This window comes from Periplaneta americana, chromosome 1 (assembly GCF_040183065.1).
Source record: "Periplaneta americana isolate PAMFEO1 chromosome 1, P.americana_PAMFEO1_priV1, whole genome shotgun sequence".
Classification (NCBI taxonomy): Eukaryota; Metazoa; Arthropoda; class Insecta; order Blattodea; family Blattidae; genus Periplaneta; species Periplaneta americana.
Genome location: NC_091117.1, coordinates 102,016,555 through 102,037,354, shown reverse-complemented (window position 1 = coordinate 102,037,354; position 20,800 = coordinate 102,016,555). Strand labels below are relative to the sequence as shown.

At 38.2% G+C, this 20,800-nt stretch overlaps 1 protein-coding gene across 1 annotated transcript in view; it reads left to right on the top strand.

The window, feature by feature from the left end:
• Positions 1-1,220: 1,220 nt before the first annotated feature.
• The window catches only part of LOC138703641 (odorant receptor 67c-like), a 43,472-nt gene continuing 23,892 nt past the window's right edge, over positions 1,221-20,800 (top strand). Inside the window, exon 1 of the mRNA XM_069832069.1 lies at positions 1,221-1,383. Within this exon, the coding sequence (XP_069688170.1) occupies positions 1,221-1,383 (163 nt within the window). The remainder of the gene's footprint in view (positions 1,384-20,800) is intronic.

Genomic DNA, 20,800 nt, shown 5'->3' with positions numbered 1-20,800 from the left:
TACGCGTGTGGGTTCCCTAGGTGCCATCACGACGTATCCGTTTCCTGTAGAATTTAGAAAAAAACCTATCACCTTCCTGATTGGCGAGTTGACAGTTCCAGATAGCGTGCTTCGCATTGAAGTCGCCGGCGACTATGAATCTATCGGATAGAATTGTCGCTGTATCTAAATCCCGTTCATTTAGTGTGCCCGGGGGACTGTAGGCAGCCATAAGCAGAAAAGGGAGTCTGCCTATGTAGGATGTAAAAGCTACTGCCTCTAACGTCGCTAGCTGCGGAAGGAGATACTCACAGTGCGTGATCGAAAATCGAACGAATACCGCTACACCTCCGCCTCTTCTACCTGCTCTATCCTGCCTATAAACTTTAAACCCTGCGCATCTTAAATTTACTTGGGGCGTCAGGAACGTTTCTGTTACAAATGCTAAGTCTATATGATTAGCGTCTAGGAAAGCCCTAAACTCATGTCTATCATATCTAAGGCCCCTGGCGTTCCATACACACATCCTAGCAACTCCGTCATTTCGTCTGGCCATTAATAGAAACGAGGGAGGTTAGAACCTTAAATATTTCCGGGAGGGCATGAGGAGAACTATCACCCTCGTTAATCCTTCTAGGATTGGGACCAGCGGGAGGTTGGGGTTTGCTAATTGCAAAGCCTCGGCAAAGTTTTGGCCTTGGTGGAGGGTAGCGTCTTGATCGGTCGGGCCTTTCGTGGTGCTTGCAATAGCTTCCTAGTAGGCTGGTGCACAGGGGCGGAGGTGGACTTTGCAGTGGTAGCCTGAGTGGCTTTTCTGTGCCCCTATTGCGCTTAGGGCGCTGGGTAAGAAGTCCTGCTATATTGGCAGCAGATTGGGGGGTGTATTCTCGATATCGACAATGACCATTTGGGACTTTGGTCTTTGTCCTGGATGAGTGCATCCTCGTTACTAGCCAGACGATGATGCCCTGGAACTCCAGGTCGGCCTGGATGTCCTCACAAGTGTAAATATCTATGCCACTCAATACGAAGCGCAGAGGCTTCATATTCTTGGGGCGGAGAAAGTTGCACGCTACTCCCCGTTCAGTCAGGAACTTGCAAAGATTTGCGTAGTGCCTTTCACAAACGGTTTTCACGGTGGTCCCGCTGCGCGCTCTGTATGAGCATAAACCTAGCGGGTCGTATTCGACTTTGAAATCTAGGTACAGACTGTCCTGCGGCCAGTGAAGGCTGGCGTAATAATGACAGGGGGGATATCCCCACGTATCCTATTCAGGGCCGTCTCAACATCTGCATCTTCCTCATCCTCACTCTCCGACACGCGAGTACGAGCTGGGGAAGGGGTTCGGGAAACTGCCTACTACTTCAGGGGCAGCAGTCGTCTCCTATGGGGCTTCAGGGACGGTGGGTGTTTCTGCCTCCTCGGTTACGACTTGAACAGTCGAAGCCTCCAATTGCTGTACGGTAGAGAGAGCAGCTCTCTCTTCCTTGCTGAACTCATTGGCTGTACAAATGCCACCTTGTTAAGTGTCAGCTGAGCCCTCCTCCTCCTCCTCCTCCTTCTTCTTCTTCTTCTTCTTCTTCATCTTCTTCTTCGTTTGGCCTTAATTGGCCTGAAGTGCGTCGTACCCAGACGGGACCGGCAATACTCATCAGCTTTCACCTTATCGGTCTCCAGCGTACTCAGTCCGCTAGGACCAGGCAAGTCGGGACATGTCACCTGCTGGAAGGGCTTACGTGAAAGTCCAGAAGGGACTGATATGCTACAAGGGGGACGAATATCAAGAATCTCAGCGACGGGGACCGGGACCGCGCGGCGTCCTTAATGAACCAGCCGATTGCAGGTTCCGACGCCTGGGAGGAGTAATCTGAGCGGGACACGACACGCGCAGGTAGGAGGTGGTGGGCCCTGTCTGACTAGTGCAAACTAACAGCCGCTTTACGTCATCTGTATTAGGTTGGCTCATGACCTTGCTACTTTTTACTGGAGCTATTCGACCTTGAAGATCTATCCTATCGGGGGTTCCTAAACGGCACGTTGTCTGCAGTGCAAGAACCTGCTAGGCCCCTTTTCCATTAGGGATGGAAGCCCAGCAGTTACGCCAGACCGGTCCCGAAACCTAGCCCGGTTAGCTAACATAACAAGCGTTGCATCGTCCGCCGTGGACCGTCGGTTTGATACGCTTATTTCGTAGCCCCTCAGAAAAGCAGGACGAAAATCTGCTTAGCCCTCAGAAGCACCGGACAATATTTGAAGAGGTGAAGACAAAAAGCAAATTAGCCCGAAAACCTTGCCTTTGGGCAGTCACTCCGGCACAAAAGTACAGAGTCTCACCTAGCAAGAAGCCTGCCTAAGGACGACGGACGGCTAGGGATCTCCCCGACCGGAATCCGCCTCGCCTAGGGAAGATTAGTACGCACAGCCCTCCGTGGGCTGCGCGGCTTTCTTCGCGCTGCGCACCGGTGCGGCACGGGAACCACTAGGCTGCTCTTTAAGAAGTGTCGATCACGTAGATGTCCTCCTCCTGGCCGACATGAATACGGTGCTCCGCAACTCGAACCTCCCTGGTCGAGAGCTGCCTTTCTGCTGCGCTCGCAGATGTAGCTCTGAAGATTTTGGCCGGTAGGTCCGGGTTGGCTACGTCCCCTATGTAGATATCCTATAGGTCGTTGCTGTCACCGGAGATCCAATCAGAAGAGAGCTCCAGACACGTCTTGCTTCCTTCACGTCCAAGAAAGAAGTCTATATCCATCGACTGGATGTCGAAAATTCGTCCCCTTATATAGGCCCTTTCTGACGTCACACCCAAGCTTGGGGAATTTCCATTGTCAGCTTTCTCCCTCATAAGGGAAAAAAGCGAGTCATCCTGCTTTCTGAGAGAGAGAGAGAGAGAGAGAGAGAGAGAGAGAGAGAGAGAGAGAAAACAGCGACTGGTTTCTGCGCGGGTAGGTTTGAACCGTTTCAAGTAGGATGTACGGGCATCGAAAATTGATATTCTTAACACTGACATTCCCCAATCTTCCCTATTTTCCGTCTTCCTCTTCGTTTCCGCATATGATCCATGTATGTTAATGCTGCCTATTACCTGATATCAATGGGGTTGAGGTAAAAGTTCTTGAGTATGTGAAATTTGTTAAAATGTAATTACAAAACATGAAGATTTTTTGGCAAATATGTCTACATTCCTTCATATAAAGTAACTAATATTAATGAGTTAAAATTTAATTAAACCCGTTTCTGAAAATAAATTATTTTGTGGAATAAGCCCTTTTATCTGAACATAATCGATTTCTTCTTCTCTCTCGAAATTTTCTCCCATTCACCATTCCTTCCCAGTGCATCGTTCAGTAGGCAATTTCTTCTTAGTCGTTGACACAGCCAATTTCTCTTTCTGTTTGGTTCTAGTATTCTTCTTGCTCACCCACTCTTTCTAGTACCGTTTCATTTCTTATTCTGTCTGGCCTTTTCACACGCACCATTGTTCTCTATAGCCAAATTTAAATGCTTCTAGTCGTTTCTCTTCACTTCGTTATAATATGTCCATTTTTGCAGTTTTTCTTGGGAATGATAAACGCGGAAGCTTCCACTTTCTTTCCGCACACCACTCTCTCTTTGGCATCTTAAAAGTTCGCAGGGGGGCCCAGGGTAGAAGAGAGGAGAATGGATTTGACTAATTAGACTCTCCGGACTTGACCGAAATTCACGACATATATGGGTTAACTATCAGTTCTATCAAGGTTCTTCACTCGAGGGAGGAGTAATGTATGGCATTTATTTTAATTTAGATTTATAATGAAAAATCTTAGAGAAGACCGTAAGAGGCCACTCGGCCTAATAGGCTACTTGTCAGGCTGATGATGATGATTATGATGATGATGATGATGATAGTGATGGTGGTGGTAGTGGAAAATCTTAAGGGGAAAATTATAAGACGATGGAGGAGTTTATGTAATAATACACGGTATGGTTCAGTGGATAGCGTATGGACTTCCCAACTAAGGGGTCAGTAATTCCATTCCTCGCGTGGACAGAGATTTATCATAATTCTAGATGACTGGATGTTTGTCCATTTTTCGTACTAATCCTGTGATGTCAACGCAGTGATCTGCAACGTGCTGAAGCCTGCCATGTAGTGTTGGTCCAAAGAAGGACCAAAACATCAAGGATTGTATATGATCAGTGGCGAGGCGTGGGTGCAAGTGTAGGGAAAGCTTGTCTGTAGATGTTTTTTTTTTTTTTTTTGCCATAAACTATACAAATAAATTCTTTTATAAATTATGCTAACACTTTCATAAAACCTGAAAATCCTTACCTTATTTTTTGAAGTTGAATTGAATCCTCAGATTTTGTTGGCTAAGATATCTATGACTTCGTCATTAAATGTCGGTATCCTTCGTAGTTTTGCAAGCAAAACTTTCCCAATGCTAAAAAGAGCAAGTGACGACTTTCTGTCTGACCTTGAGAATCTCGAAGATACGTCTTTATTCGCTTCAGTGTTGAAAAAGATTTTTCAGCAGAAGCGCTAGTTGCTGGGATGGTTAAAATGAGTTGTGCAAGCGTGTATACCTCAGGGAGTACGTCCGTTATATCTGAATTTATTGAGTACCTCTACAATTCAACGATACTCTCTTTGTGCATATGTGGTTCTTTATACAGTTCAGATATCTCACTTCTCACTTTACGGTAGTGAAAGAAGTTACCGCAACCCTTTTAGATTTGAAAGCTCATCTTCCGGGAATTTTTTTGAAAATTGTGAAAATTTCTGACATCTCAAAGGAGGAGGAATTTTATCTTGGAAATGTCATTGAATCTGTGGTTAATGTTAGCATTCATAACATCAATTATTTCGAAAAATAATCTTCTATATGAAGATTTCCCGGCCGAGTGACCGCCGGGATGAGTGGTCCCCCATTGTCTGCCAACGGCATTTGGCGGAGGAGCAGACAATGGTAGGCTCAATCTCTCACCTTGGGTTAGGAAATGAATCCTAAAGAGGGATATGGAGAGGGGGACTTCAAAGCCGTAGACAAGGCAATCTCCCTAGGACAAGGAAAGTCCAAAATAATATCTCCCCCTCCGGATGGAGGTTGTGCGGAGAGGGCCAGTAACCCACCCACGTAAAAATGAAGCTACTTGTAGTGCCCATATTAGCCTCGGAAATGGATTGAATCAAAATATGACGACCATAACAAAGAAACCTGGAAAATGCAAATGGATATTGGATTATCTCAAAGTTGCTACCTGGAATGTAAGAGGAATAGCAAATAAAGAATCTGAACTGACCAAAATCTTAGAAGATAAACATATAAATGTAGCTGTGCTGACAGAAACGAAGAAGAAATTAAAAGGATCAAAATATATAGGAAATTATGCCATGTTTTATAGTGGTGTGAATCAAGACTGTAGAGCAGCAAAGGGAGTTTCAATATTGGTGGATAAAAAATGGGAATCGAGAATAAAAGAATGTCAATACATCAATGAAAGAATTATTACAATAAAATTAAAACATGATAGAGGCTACCTTGCAGTAATAGGTGCTTATGCTCCAGAAGAAGGAAAAAAGGAGGAAACAGAAAAATTTTATAAAAATCTTCAAATAATATTGGATAAATATAATTCAAGATATGAAGTTTTGCTAATGGGAGACATGAATGCAAGAGTAGGAAATATAGGTATACCGAATGTAATGGGAACATGTGGAGAACGAGTAAAAAACTCTAATGGAGAAAAGCTGATAGAGTTTGCAGCTTTTAATGAATTAAGCATTTCCAACACATTCGAGAAAAAGAAAGATATACATAAATTTACTTGGGTAGCCAGAGGCTGTAGATCTGTAATTGATTATGTGATTGGAAACAAAAAAATAGCAAAACATATAGAAGATACAACGGTTAAAAGAGGTAGCGATATTGGATCAGATCACTTCCTGGTTATTTCCCGCATAAAACTTCTAACAAGATGGAAGAAAGAAAGAATAACACAAGCAAGGAATAAGAACGAAGAAGTATATAAAGTATATCTTTTAGAAACTGAAAGCATAAGAAATCTATATCAAAATAGAATTAACACATATCTCCAAGATCATACCACAAGTGATAACATAGAAGAAGAGTGGCAAAACATAAAGAAAATAATAACAAAGGCAGCAAGTGTATCTTTGGGACACAGGAAAAAGTATAGAAAGAGAAAAGGATTAAAGATTTGGACAGAAGAAATAGAAAGTTGTATAAAAGATAAACAGAAAAAGTATTAAACATATTTAAACAGTCCCACAGAAGACAATCGGGAAGAATATAAAAAAGCCAGGAATGCAGCAAAGAAAAAATTATAAAGAAAGCACACACAGAGTCTTGGGAAAGGTTTATTGGATGCATTGAACATGATTTGCATGGTAGGCAGTCATTAGCCTACAAAGTAATAAAAACACTCAATAAGAATGAAAGAGAAAATATACAAATAAATGCTATTGATAAACAATCTTGGATAGAACACTACAAAAAATTGTGGTATAACGAGGAAGAATCAGCAGCAACAGATAACTACGCTTGCAAAGAAGTGGACAGTCTCACCATAGAAGAATTATTGGAAGCTTTAAAACGATAAAAAAAATCGGAAAGCAACTGGTCTTAATGGTATAAATACAGAATTACTAAAATATGCAGGAATATTACTTCATCTCCGCCTTCTTCATCTGTACAACATGTGTTGGAAACTCGGACAAATCCCAAAAGAATGGTACCAGGCGAAAGTCATCTCACTTTACAAGAAAGGCGACAGAACAAATCCGAATAATTACAGAGGGATAAGCCTGCTAGATACCACTTACAAGATATATGCAAGAATGCTAAATGAAAGACTAAAGAAAATAGCCGACCACTTGATATCAGAAGAACAAGTAGGATTCAGGAAAGGAAGATCTTGCATGGATGCAGTTTTCACACTCAAAAGAATAATAGAAGAAAGAAGAGAGTTTAATTGTGAAACACATTTAGCCTTCATAGATCTGGAAAAGGCCTTCGATAATATAGATAGAGAACTACTATGGAATATACTTATAAGAAGGGGATACCCGAAACACCTTGTGGAAGCAATTAAATCTCTCTATAAAGAAACCAGCATATGCTTAGTGATAGGAGGAAACTTGACAGAAGCGATTCCCACTAATAAAGGAGTAAGACAGGGCTGTAGTATCTCGCCGACACTTTTTAATATTTACATTGACGACATGTTTAGAACATGGAAATCTTATGTTAATATATTTAAAGAACAACACTTTCTTGAACTCCCTTTTATATGCTGATGATAAAGTAATTATCCAAGACAGTGAGGATAAATTACAGAAATCAATTTATGTTTTAAATAAAATAACAAAAGAATATAATTTTAAAATTGCAGCTCAAAAAACCAAAACAATGGCATTTAAAGGAAAATACCCAATAAGGACAAAAATAGTAATCGATGAAATAATTATAGAACAGGTTAAATATTTTAAGTACCTAGGATGCTACATTTCATATGAAAGAGATATAGACCTGGATAAAAAACTTAATAACTTTCGAAATGTCTGTGGAACAATCCATAGATCTTTAAAAAACAAAACAAGAAAAGATACACGGATAAAATTTTTCAATACAATCGCAGTACCTATGCTAACTTATGGAAGTGAAGCCAGAATAATGACAGAAATAGATAAATCAAAAGTCCAGGTAGCAGAAATGAAATTTATGAGAAGTACACTAGGATGTACAATACAAGATAAAAAGAAGAACATAGATATACGGAAGAAATTAGAGGTGGACCCATTGCTGGAGAAATTAAAGAGAAATAACAGAAGGTGGTGTGAACATTCACAAAGGATGCCGAACTACAGACTGCCAGCTTTAGCAATGGGATATAAACCAAAAGGAAGACGAGATGTAGGAAGACCAAGAGCGAAATGGGCGCCGGAACAGGTTCAACATGAACCTAATCCTTGAAGTGAAGAAGAAGAAGATTTCCCATCGCCTGAAATAGTTTCTAATCTAGCTTTCTTTGTGCAGTTTCTAGGCAGTACGTCCCTTTCTAAGTGAGAGAAGACTATTTGGGTTTTACTCCATATAGAATCGAAATATTCTCTGAGCAGTAACGTTATCAATGCTCTTTATGCAGAAAGTCATATCATGAATTATTTGAAGAGTGGGGAAAAATTGAAGAGAATACTACAAGAAGGAAGTTGAAATCAAAGTCTTGCAATTTTGAAAGCAGGCCTGCAGCTGAAATAATCGCATCAGAATCACACTTACCAGAATTTTAATTTATGGACTTAAATAAATCGTGTAATTCCATTTTGTATTCATGCACAGTTTCCAGGATTCTGCTGTCATAGTTCCATCTTGTGAGAGCTAAACTGGGGAATCGTTTTCTTATTTCAGTATCTAGTGCTTCTGCCCTGTTTGTGTAGATTTGGAAAAGAGTGTTCGAAGCCTGTGAGAGTGGTGAAGAATATTTTACACTGTTTGATAAAGCTAACAGCTTGTGACAGAACCAAGTTAAATCTGTGGGCATAGCAATGCACGAAAATTGCTTGTGGACATTTTTCGCGCACCGAACTCGAAGACCGCTATGTTGATCTGCCATAACGGCTGCTCCATGGTAAGTCTGAGCAACTAACTTTTTCTAGCATTCAAACTCCATCAGAGTATTAAAAACATGCTGAGCTAGGGCATTCGCGGAATGGTCCTCAGTTACGTTCCAGCCACCAGCGTGGCTCAGTCGGTTAAGAGGCTTGCCTGCCGGTTTGAAGTTGCGCTACGGCGCGGGTTCGATCCCCGCTTGGGCTGATTACCTGGTAGGATTTTTTCCGAGATTTTCCCAAACCGCAAGGTGAATGTCGGGTAATCTATGTCGCTATCACAAATCTCATCGACGCTAAATAACCTCATAGTTGATACAGCGTCGTTAAATATCCAACTAAAAAAATACGTTCCTAAAACCCAGGAATCTTTCCTCAATACTATCGTCAATGTTCACATACGGTCGACAGTTGTGATTTTGTACTGATATCTGTCGTTTCACCCAAGATAATAGCGACAAAGGTGGCCTGACTTACATCTTTCTTTAGTTTTATTTCTCGATACTTGTATTCTGAAATAGACGATAAGATATAGTTCTGAGTATCACTTGGCAGTCCTGAAAAAACTGTTGAATTATTTAAATGAGCTTGTAGTTCGGGATCCATCTCTGCCATTTCGTGTAATAATTCAACATAATTTCCCCTATTTATAGAGTTTACTGACTCATCGTGGCTGCGAAAGGCTAGTTCTTGTTCACCCAAGAAACAACCAACTTCAATAAAACTAGTACGGTAACTAATCTCCGTTTTTCTAACAGTTTCATTGTGGGCCTCAATTGACAAACGTCGTGTTCATTCAAGCTACATTCTATTCGTATTTTCTCGAACTGCTTTAACTGGATTTGAGCTTGTATATAACTTTAAAAAAAGTGTGTGTCTTTTTTGAGCTTCATGAAAATTAGTCAGGTCATCGAAACCTGGTTTAGACCAGACATTTTTCTCATTAGAAAATAATAGACAGAACCAACAAATAATTTTTGTAATTTACTACAACCAGATAATCACGATGTTGAATCGTACGTTTTCATATTAAAATGGCGCTTAAATACTTTACGTCCTTTTTGTTGAATCTCCAGCTTAAGATTACCCAAGGATCTACCCTTTGAATAATATTCACTTTATCTTGGTAACATAATGAACTGAAACTCTTTTAGTGAATAAGATAGTCAACTGAAGGGAAAGTGGAAGGGAAAGTGAGAAGGGAAAGTGAGTTACTGCTACATGTTGAAAGCACGCGGCCTACACCTGAGCTTCCTGCCTCCATATCAAACAACGCTATAATCGCTCACAACATGAATTCAGAAGAACTTCAGTCAACAGTGCGAAATGGATGGAACAGGTAAAATCAACTTAATACAAAGTTCTTAATTTCAACACGCAAACATTTAAATGACCACGAAAAATAGCTCTTTACATAGCACCAACACGTGACCTTGCCACTGCACTGGGGTTAACGAATGGGAGACTCTGCTTTGTGTAGCGTTCCACCGGAGGAATACAGGCTGCAGCGGGCAGTGTTAACGGAAATTGACGCAATTCCGCAATGAGAGAATTATGTTATTGGACAAATTATATAAGGAAAAATAAATAAAATAAAATCTTTAGTATTAGAAAGCAGAAGAGGAAGCTCCGCTTTCAGGCGCGTCTATGGACTCTTCGCCACTGCATGTATGTAAGACCTCGAGCAGAATACAGAGTAAGCCTACTGAACAGAAGAGTACAAACACACAAGGTCTAAATAAATATTATTCTGAATCCCTGGAACTGAATTGTGTTCGCCACTTTCCAACCAAAAAATCCTAAAGTATGTCTCCATTTCAAGAAGAGAATGTTTTCACGTCATTGTTTTGTATAGTTCTATGTTATCTTAGGGTTGCTCGTACTCACTACAAAACGAGAAAGTTTCTCAATATAAATATCTAGTGTTTAGCTTATTTTGGTAAATGTTCAGTAAAATTCAGGGCTTAATTTTGATGTGGTTACTCATCTTTTCTAATACAACTGTAGTACAGAGCAAGTTAAGCTATACGATGAAACAACATGCTGTATTGAGAAAATGTATCTATTATTTTAAATATGGTTATGGGTAATCGAAATGCAGACTTCACGCGATTCACTAACTGACAACTCGACGTAGAAAGCATTTCACTTTGCTTTTCTTGCAGCGCGTGTACCAATTTCACAGCAGGCTTACAGGGGTCTGTTTCATAAAAGTTACAAAACTACAAGCAACAAGTTAATAGTGTAAGGCAGCGGTTCCCAAACTTTTTCAGCCACGGAGCCTTTTTTGAAGCAAAAGTTTCTTAGGGAGCCCCAAGAAATATTTAATTTTACTTTTATATGTCTATGTAGCATATTTCACACGATACAGTACATATACGGAAGTAAGAATAATAAGGTATATATGTTATATATAATATATATTAATAAAGGAAAAAATAGTAAAAAAGTACTGGAGATAATAGCCTATTATTTAAATCTGCAAAATGATATAACAGATAGTTAAGATATTAAAAAAAAAATTACAATGTTACATGTACAGCACTAAAAAAGAAAAGTGACCGCACTCCTGAACGGCGAACATTTTCTAAGTCCACTTCGTGTCACAGCAATGTTACACGATGCATGTGCTTGTAGAAGTAGCTAAGGGAACTATGGATTTACTCCATATCTGCATCTCGTAGACCAGCGGAAGAGTGCTCGCTTAATGATTCTAAAGTTGTGAATTCGGTCTTTGTCCAACTTTTCGTTTTTTTAATCGTTCTTTAACGATATAAATTATATCCAAATTATCATTTATATTCTGTTATCGTTCTTTAGCGATATAAATAATAATATTCAAGTTATCATTTATTTCTGTTTTCGTTCTTTAGCGTTATAAATAATATTTAAGTTACTTGTATTCTGTTATTGTTCTTTCGAGATATGAATACTCTGTATTTTATATAAGTAATTATTATAGTATGTATATATATATATATATATATATATATAAAACCATTTTTCTTTGTAAAATAGGTTATTTTATTGAAAAAATTATTTATAAATTATATAATATCTTATATTAATTAAACAAACTGATATTTATCATTTATATTCTGTTATCGTTCTTTAGTGATACTGTATAAATAATATTCAAGTTATCATTTATAATCTGTTATCGTTCTTTAGCTATATAAATAACATACATTTAATATTAGGTTTGGAATACTACAGTTGCATAATACTGGTGTAAGTTTTTTCTTTTTATATTATTACATTATTACTATTTTCAAACACAATAAAACGAAGAGAAGTGAGGAGGAATTGAACTTGAGACGCTGACATCTAAATTCCGACGTTCTTCCGACTGAGCTACGATAGCACAAGTATTGAGAAATTAGCGAAAAAAATGGCCCAGTCACCCTCCAAGATTTTCTGATGATTTGTAGAAGCTCGTCCAGTATGCGGGGGGGCAAACGCTAACTGGGATTTCCCGGTCTCTGATCGAGTCAAAAATCCTGATAGAACTAATATTTAACACTTGGGGTGAATTTCGGTGAAGTCTGGAGGGCCCAATTAGTCAAATTCACTCTCCTCACCTCCACGCTTAGGCCCCTTGGGCTCTATTAAGTTGCGAAAGAGACATTGGTGTGCGGAAAAAATGGGAAGTTACCGCATTTATCCTTCCCAAGAAAAACTGCAAACATGACCAAAGGAAGCTTTTAATAGAAAAAGGATCATCGTATGCGGACCTCTGGAAAAAGAACTAAGGAAGACAGTAGTGAAGTGCATTGTGTAGAGTGAGGCAGTGTATGGGCAGAAACATGGACATTATGACGAAATGAAGAGAAACGAATAGAAGCATTTGAAATGTGGATATGTAGAAGAATGGAGCGTGTGAAGTGGACAGACAGAATGAGAAATGAAATTGTGTTGGAAAAAGAGGGTGAAGAAAGAATGATGCTGAAATTGATTAGAAAGAGAAAAAGGAAATGGTTGGGTCAGTTATTGAGAAGAAACTGTATACTGAAGGGTGCATTGGAAGGAATGGTGAACGGGAGAAGAGTTTGGGGCAGAAGAAGATATCTAATAATAGCGACATTAAGATATGTGAATCATATGCGGAGACTAAATAGAAATAGGAAAGATTGGAGAATGCTGGGTTTGCAGGAAAAGACCTGCCCATGGGCAGAACACTTATGTATTTATGTCCAGGATGCTTGGAATTTCGTGGCTGAGAACAGTCGCTATTTGAAAAGACTAGTCGATTCCATGCCACTCGAATACAAGATGTGATCGAGATGTGGGAGAGATAGACTAAATATTGACTCGTGGCTTTTTGTTTTGTTTCTTGAACGCTTAATTGTTTGAATGTTCTGAAGCAGACGCCAGTAAGTTTGTTTTGTTTGTCACGAAAGATATTTTTGTTGACAGTAAAAATCTTTTTTTCTTTCAATTTGCAGCCATAATATCATAATAAATAATGATAAAGTCATGGCATAAAACATTCATGAACCTGAGGTTAATTACTAAAATAATTATAAAAGAGACAGGAGCAATTATGTATAATTTCTATCTCTCTCTCCCTCTTAAAAAAACGTAAAAAGCGCTAGGTTGTGTTCGAACGCAGGACTTCACGAATACCAGGCCGGACCGCTACCATCACGCTATAAAGCAACTCACAGCGTACTTTAATTGTAACTGTAGATATCAGGGAACGTGGTCCAACAACATGTAATTTCGCCTCTCTCCGAATTGTAGCAAAGACACGCCAAGGGAACTTTTGTCTGTTTCTTGAGGTAGAGTTTGTCAATGTTCCGTGTCATAGATTCCGTCTTCTGCGTCCAAACAATCTCGATATTTTGTTTTTCTAGCCGTTTCAAGGTGGTAGGCCTGCATAGTACCAAAAACAGTAAGAGAAATTCAGCCTTTGAACTTAACATCAAAAGATCCTCACCTATAACCCAAAATTCGGGAAATGGTTTGCTTTTAAATGATGCCTGACAGTGGCTGTCCGAAACCATGTCTATAAGGACCTTACATCTGCCATAGTGACAGCTGCTGATTTTGACCTCACTTGAAATGGATCTACAATCCACTCGTATTTCTTTAGAATCGATTCCTGAATGTCCCTTGGAAAGTATGAATTCATATTTTGAAGCAAATTGTCAAGGTGTGCTTTCATTATTGCTATGAATGAGACATTCATTGTTATGTTATTTTTTTTTATTGATGTCAATGACAAACATCAGATCCTTATTGGCGACGCTTTCTATGTAGAACGCTATCTTTTTCTTCAGCGCGACAATTTTGTCATGGAATATAATCTTCCGTTTACCTTGCATGCATGTGCTGAATTCATTTTTGAAAAAATGTCTGCCAAGTAAAATAATTTGTACAACCATTCCTGGTCATTGAAATAATCTGCTAACAAACTATTTTGGTCATTCAAAAGTGAAGAATCTTCCGTTCGAAGTTAATGTAAACGGGACAACGCTTTACAGCGCGAAAACCATCGCACTTCTGTGCGTAATACTAAAAACGACTTGTGTATACTAGCCATATTTTCACATAGGATTTTGAGTAGCCTATACTGCGAAGGTCGTGCCTTAACAAAGTTGATAATTTTGACGGCGTTGTCTAGTACCTGCTTTAATAACGCTGGCAATTTTTCGTTGCGAGGGCCTGTCGGTGTAGTACACAATGACTACTTGTACAGCTTTCTTTTTTTAAACTTTCTTGATCCTTATAACAGCGCTAGCAACAGGACCTACCATGGCCTTTGCCCCATCTGTGCACACGTGAATGCACTTGTCCTACGGTATCGAGCTTTCAATGAAAAAGAAAAAAATTCAGTACCGTTTGTAGAGGATGGCAATGGATTGCGGAACAAAATATTTCATGAAAGATCCTGAAAATACGTACCGCACAAACGTTATTAATACAGCTAATCCGGCAACGCCCGTGGATTCGTCAAGTTGTAGATAAATTTTTGTTTAACTGATACGGGAAATTATGACATTTTTTACATATTTTCATAGATTCTGGATTGGATTATGCACAGTGTTTTTTCTTAAGGGCACACTAAAATCAAGTTTGTAGTTTTTTTGTCCACCATGCACTTCACTACCTTCACTATTAGTGCTTTCATAAGAGTTTCAGCAAGGGTGAAGTTTACGAGCAAGACCCAGGTCATGACTAACCAAGTACGACGTTTACAGTACTTTCTCATTGTTTCTTTTTATATGAGATAACATTTTGTCTAAACTGCATGAAGTTCGTCACTTTTTTTTTTTTCGAAATAGTCTGCAGTTTTATTTGTGAAGTCAGGATGACTTTCGAAATGCCTTCTAAGCTTGGCAGGGAACATAGAATTATTGGGAGAAACTTTGTTACATATCACACACTGTGGACGTCCATCAGCAAACTCAGTGTATCCCATGTCTAAATATGAATCACAATATTTTCGTTTGTTACATTCTTCCAATACCTCTACACTAGGCAAAGTACACTCTGAGGGAGGATCATGTTCAACATATTCCGAACTCAATTCCCAGGAATTCGCACTATATTCTTTGAAAGTAAGGTTAGCTATAGCTGTTGTTATCCCCCTTTGACTGTTGATGGCTGATGTCTCTTAGATCTTAGGGAGCCCGTCTTAAGCCACAGTTCCAGTTCAACGAAAGTTTAGCTAACACATATGCTATCAAACATGTAGGTATACAGTATATATTATTGAGGCAACGTAGATTCCACGTACCACGAATAACAAATGCTGCCTGCCCGGTATACAAAAAATGAAATAAATTTCGAGAATCGAGTACTTGGCAAGCAAGAAAGATCGAGATAGTTCCAGTGACTAATAGATCTATTATTGCTGCTTCCATGTAGCAATAAGTACTCAAACTACTTTTTCAGAAAGGACTTTTCACTTGATGGAAGTAGTTTCCGTTTTTCCTGCTAGAAACTAGATGAAAGCAGCAATTTTTGTCATCTTCATAACTCCCGCGGACGAGCCCTGAGCACACTTTGGGAACCGCTGGTGTAAGGGATAGTAGTAGTAGTAGTAGGTTTATTTTGCCTGGCAGAGTTAAGACCATGAGGCCTTCTCTTCCACTCAACCAGGTTTCAATAATATACATGAAATACAAAATTAGATTACAAAACAACACAAAAGAAAATACCTTAGAAATTACATAAAATATGGTAGAAAATTACAACAGTCAAGATCAGTTACATAATATAAAATTACATACAGTCAAGATGGGTTACATAATAAATAAAATAAAGTAGAAAATTACACATAATCAAAATCAGTTACATAACATAAGGGGAATATACACACTCACACACACACACACACATAAACACACAATTTATAAGACCTAAAATGCTCGAGATAAATTCGACGATTAATTCACTTGAGATATATTATACAGTTAATATACTAATAGGAGATTACATGTGGGTTACAAGACATAAAATGTTGATTAGCAAAGTCGTACTAAATGGCATATAAATACAAATGATTAAGTAATATATCAGATAATAAAAAAAAAGAAGAGAGAGGAGAGAAAAAAATAACAACTTGGTCATTTAAGATTATTTAGAAACTTCCGAAAGAGTCTAGTTCTGTTCATTAAAAACATTTCTAAGTAGAGTGTACTTAAAAGATTTTAGACTCCGACTGCTCCTGATTTCCTGTGCGACTGCTCCTGATTTCCTGTAATTTCTGTTTCATAACAATTCGCCGTACAATTGTCTCGTAATACTAGAGCTATCTTACATCTCCCGTGACGTCATTTGACAAGTAAGCATCAGTTATTTATCAATAGTTCAGAGAGCGCGAATTAACATGGCTGCAAAACATCAAGCTGATGTTATATTACTACACGAAATAAAAGAAAATAAAAACATTATTTATGAGGTCTTTACATGGCCATCACGAAACAACTTATAGCCAAGAAGTGGAAAGAGGTCCATGAAATGACTTCAAGTACAGAGCTAGTTCCAAGGAATAAAAGATTGCCAGTAGGCTACTCCAGACATGCTTCGAAGGTGAACCTAAGAAGAAGGACAATGATAAATAAAACAACACGTGTATAAACATAAACAAATATGAAACTGTGGGGGCATTGAATGAAATTTAAAATTTGGTTTTGGACATCGTGATGAAACTTTCACCACCATTTTGTGTGGTTGAAGATGCCTGATTCCCTGAAAGAAATTATTGATGATGAAAATAATCCCGACGTTTAAGATACAGAACTACTTCAGTATCTCAATGAAGCAGCAAACGTACGCCTACGCATACAACGCAAAGTGAGAACCATCACAGACAGGAGATAGGCTACGTTTTACCCATCTACTACATCTCAAAATTAATTTTATGCTGACACTGTGGTTAATATATCATTTATCATTTAATATGTTGTAGCTACTAGTGTTTATTATTTTCAATTTCTACTTGTATGTTCAGTTGTTTTTTTCGTATCATATTCATTCTGTTACTCGTTATTACAGTAGATTAATATTGCATTGATGTATAATATTTCTTGTAGTTTTATTGCATTACTGGAGATGTGGAAGAGAAGGCGTGATGGCCTTAACTCCACCAGAGTAAATAAATAAATAAATAAATAAATAAATAAATAAATAAATAAATAAATGTAATTAATTTATTAAATTTAAGCTTTGATTATAATGACATTCAGAGATTTGTTGTAAATGTATTACTATTATTATTATTATTGTTATTATTATTATTATTACTGTATTATTATTATTATTATTATTATTATTATTATTATTAGTATTATTACAGTTTGTGAATTAACGACGTTGTTTCAAATACTAAGTTATTTAGCGTCGATGAGTTGGTGATAGTGAGATGGTATTTGATGAGATAAGATCGAATATTCGCAATAGATTACCTGACATTCGCCTTAAGGGTTGGAGAAAACCTCGGAAAAAACCAACCAGTTAATGAGCCCAAACGTTTGAGCGCAAATTCCGATCGGCAGACAACTGCCACACCTGACCATGCTACGCTGTGGCTATATTATTATTATTATTATTATTATTATTATTATTATTATTATTATTATTATTATTACTGATATTATTATTTCATAAACAAATTTCAACAAGTAAAAGAGTATTGGTTGTAGAAGCACCCCAAGTCGCAACATTTTACAGAATAAGATAAGTCATTCGTTCATTAAATTGATGTAAGTTTCTTTATTCCTAACCTATAAGTCGCACTTGAATAACATAACACTCATGGCTTTCTCAGTCACGAGACCACTTTCTGAAAACGTAAAGTAAACTTGTACCTACTTTGACAACCAATTCGGACTAGTACATTTTCACTTTTATTATCACTGCTTCTTACTAGTAGTAGTTAGTTATGAAGCAAGACACTTGTACCACAGTCGTGTATATACAATCACGAAGCTTGAGTTGTGAGGGTGCTAAGAACAATAGACTGTGCTGGTAATATTTCGCATTGTCTGTAATGAGACGATATTAGCGATCCTAGTGGTTAGCAACTATCTATGGATGCATATTTACTACGTATTGAGCTTCGTGACTGTATATACTAGACTGTGCTTTTATACTGGCCTGAAAACGAGTGTAATATTAGTTGATGCATCTCGTTAATTGTAACGTACAGCAGTAGTTTTATGAAACAAAAACTTGTAAAACTACTGAAGATAACAAGTCAAACACTAGTATTACAAGACTATTAACTTTTATTAAATATGTCCCCGATCGCTTCTACAGTACGCGACAACCAATCACCAGATTTGATAAGGTAGGCCTTAGTACTCTTTCTGCAAAGACTGTGCTGCAAGTTTTTCGATATCAGGCGCAATTTTTCACTAAAAATATCAATTAATTGTTCTGTTCTCCGTTGATGACTCAAGAATGCCCTCATTTCCTCTCCCCCTACTATTCTCTCTCGCTCATAAAACTAATTCCCGATTCGGAAACTCAAAAACGGAATAGTAAGTAAGATGATAAAAATTTTCAAATAAATATTGAATCAGTATATTCTGTCCTTAGTCATTATTGTGTACAAAGATGAACATCCAAGTCTAACAAATTTATAGCCGAGCAACAAACGCTTCAAAGTGCGCAGAAACCAAGAGCCATTAGCGGTCAGAATGCAGTGGGAGATAAATCATTTGTCTGTAGTCTATTGAAGAGCGCTGATCTGCTTCTGTGAAGTATGGTTTACTCTAGATAGTGTAATATAAGATTGTTCCAATCGCACTACGTTAATGTATTTTAGAGTGATCTTAAAGTGTGAAATGTCCTAGCTCTCTCATGTCACGCGTTATCAGGTAGTGGGTGTGAAAAAATGACATCATGCGTAACATAAGACCGGAAGCGCTGTGTTTTGTCTGTTACCACACTACATCAGACATTACTTTACAGGAAAAAATAAATTAATTATCGCATAAAAGGGAATAAGTATGGTATGATTGATCCAAACTCTCATCTTTTAGTTTAATAATATTGCCAATGACCTTCACTTGAATAAGTAGTTAGCCTAGTAACAGAATGCTGTTTTCTACAACTAACTAAATCATTTTCACGATGTTTGAGCATCTGCATGCGCAACATTGTAATAGGCCTACTGTTATCACTCCGGGATTGGTTGACGGGCATCCAGCAAGACGAATGTTGTCATTGGCAACTTAATAACTAAGGGAGACAAATATGTCCACTCCAACCACTTCATAAGCCAGAAACAATATTCCCTTCCCCCTTTAGAGCACCTACCCTTCCTCAAATTAAGCCCTCAGTCTCGATCGGGCCATGTTTTATTAATATAATCACACAGTCAGTCATAGTTTCCCAAACGGAGGCAACTCAACCTGTCTGTGGCTTTGTAAGGCGCCACGACAGTCGGGATGATTCTGTTCTGAAGCAATGAGCCACGGACCTCCATACTCCTCGATACAAATTTAATTGAAAAACTGGAGCTTTGGTTTTCACGGGTCGCCTTGAGGACTTAATCGAATGTCACTCGCACAGCTCAAAGGCTCGGATGAATTCTATGTCTAGCGCGGAGTGCGACGGCCCCCTCTACCTACTCGCTTGTAACATCTTCAGTGATCCTCATGTGTTGCGACATTCCTCCCCTCATATGGCAGCTATTGAGCTACGTCCATTTTCTAATTTTTCTCTTCAAAATTTCCTTTATGTTTCTTTAAACAGAACGGGGAAAATATGGGTGACAAAGTGGCCAATAGTCTTGGATCTCACATAGAAACTTCCTCTGAACCCCAACTTCCCTTACAAGAAAGCGCGATCCAGTAACTTTTAAGTATTTCTCCTACTTTCATTGTCAGTGTCATCATTTTTACTTAAGTTTATTAATGAAGACATTTTATGTTACAGCAGACAATGACATATTACTTACATCTGTACAACACGAAAGCAATCAAAGGTAAGTTGATGGTTTCTTGATGTGCAGAACATGTGAAAGAATAATTAGTTGTTTGTATTGCTAATTCATGTTTTGTTGCAGTAATTTTCATTGTAATTCTTCTGAATATCTATTCTTAAATCACAGAACTACTTAGAATTGCTTGCAGTGAATTATTTTTAATCTCCTGCAATATTGACGTGTGGATTAGGAAAGTCGAGAGTAACTAACAGGGTAACTATTAGCACAGCCGCCTGTTAGGTACACCGCTTTCCAAAACTACGGTAAAACTTTCATGCGGTTATTATTAAGAAACTATTAATGATACAATAACTTGATGCATACTATTTTTCTTAAGAAACTCGAAGTTTTTGTCGCCACTATAAACACTCAATGCGAGGACCTCTTTTTTATACGGCTTACATCAACACCTCTTCTTCTTCTCCTTCTTCTTCTTACTTTCACGGATTAGGCATGCGACCTGTTCCTGCTTCATTCAACTCCTTCCTTCGACTTCCTGGATCTCTTCTCCCTCGTGAACGATATCTCAATTGATATTCGTAGATTATATTGCTTAAAGATTCGTCTTAACTCAGTAATTTCTTTGTAGCGCATTTTCTGATCTTGCTACAAGGACCTGACCGTCAACACGATAATAAATGAAAATAAATTTAAAGCGTAGCATTTAGTTCTACGTTCATGCCTTGAAGCTCTCTCAGGTGAGTTTCACAAAACATGATCTGAGAAAAATCTCTGCACGGCGCTCGAGACTGTCCAACATTCTCTG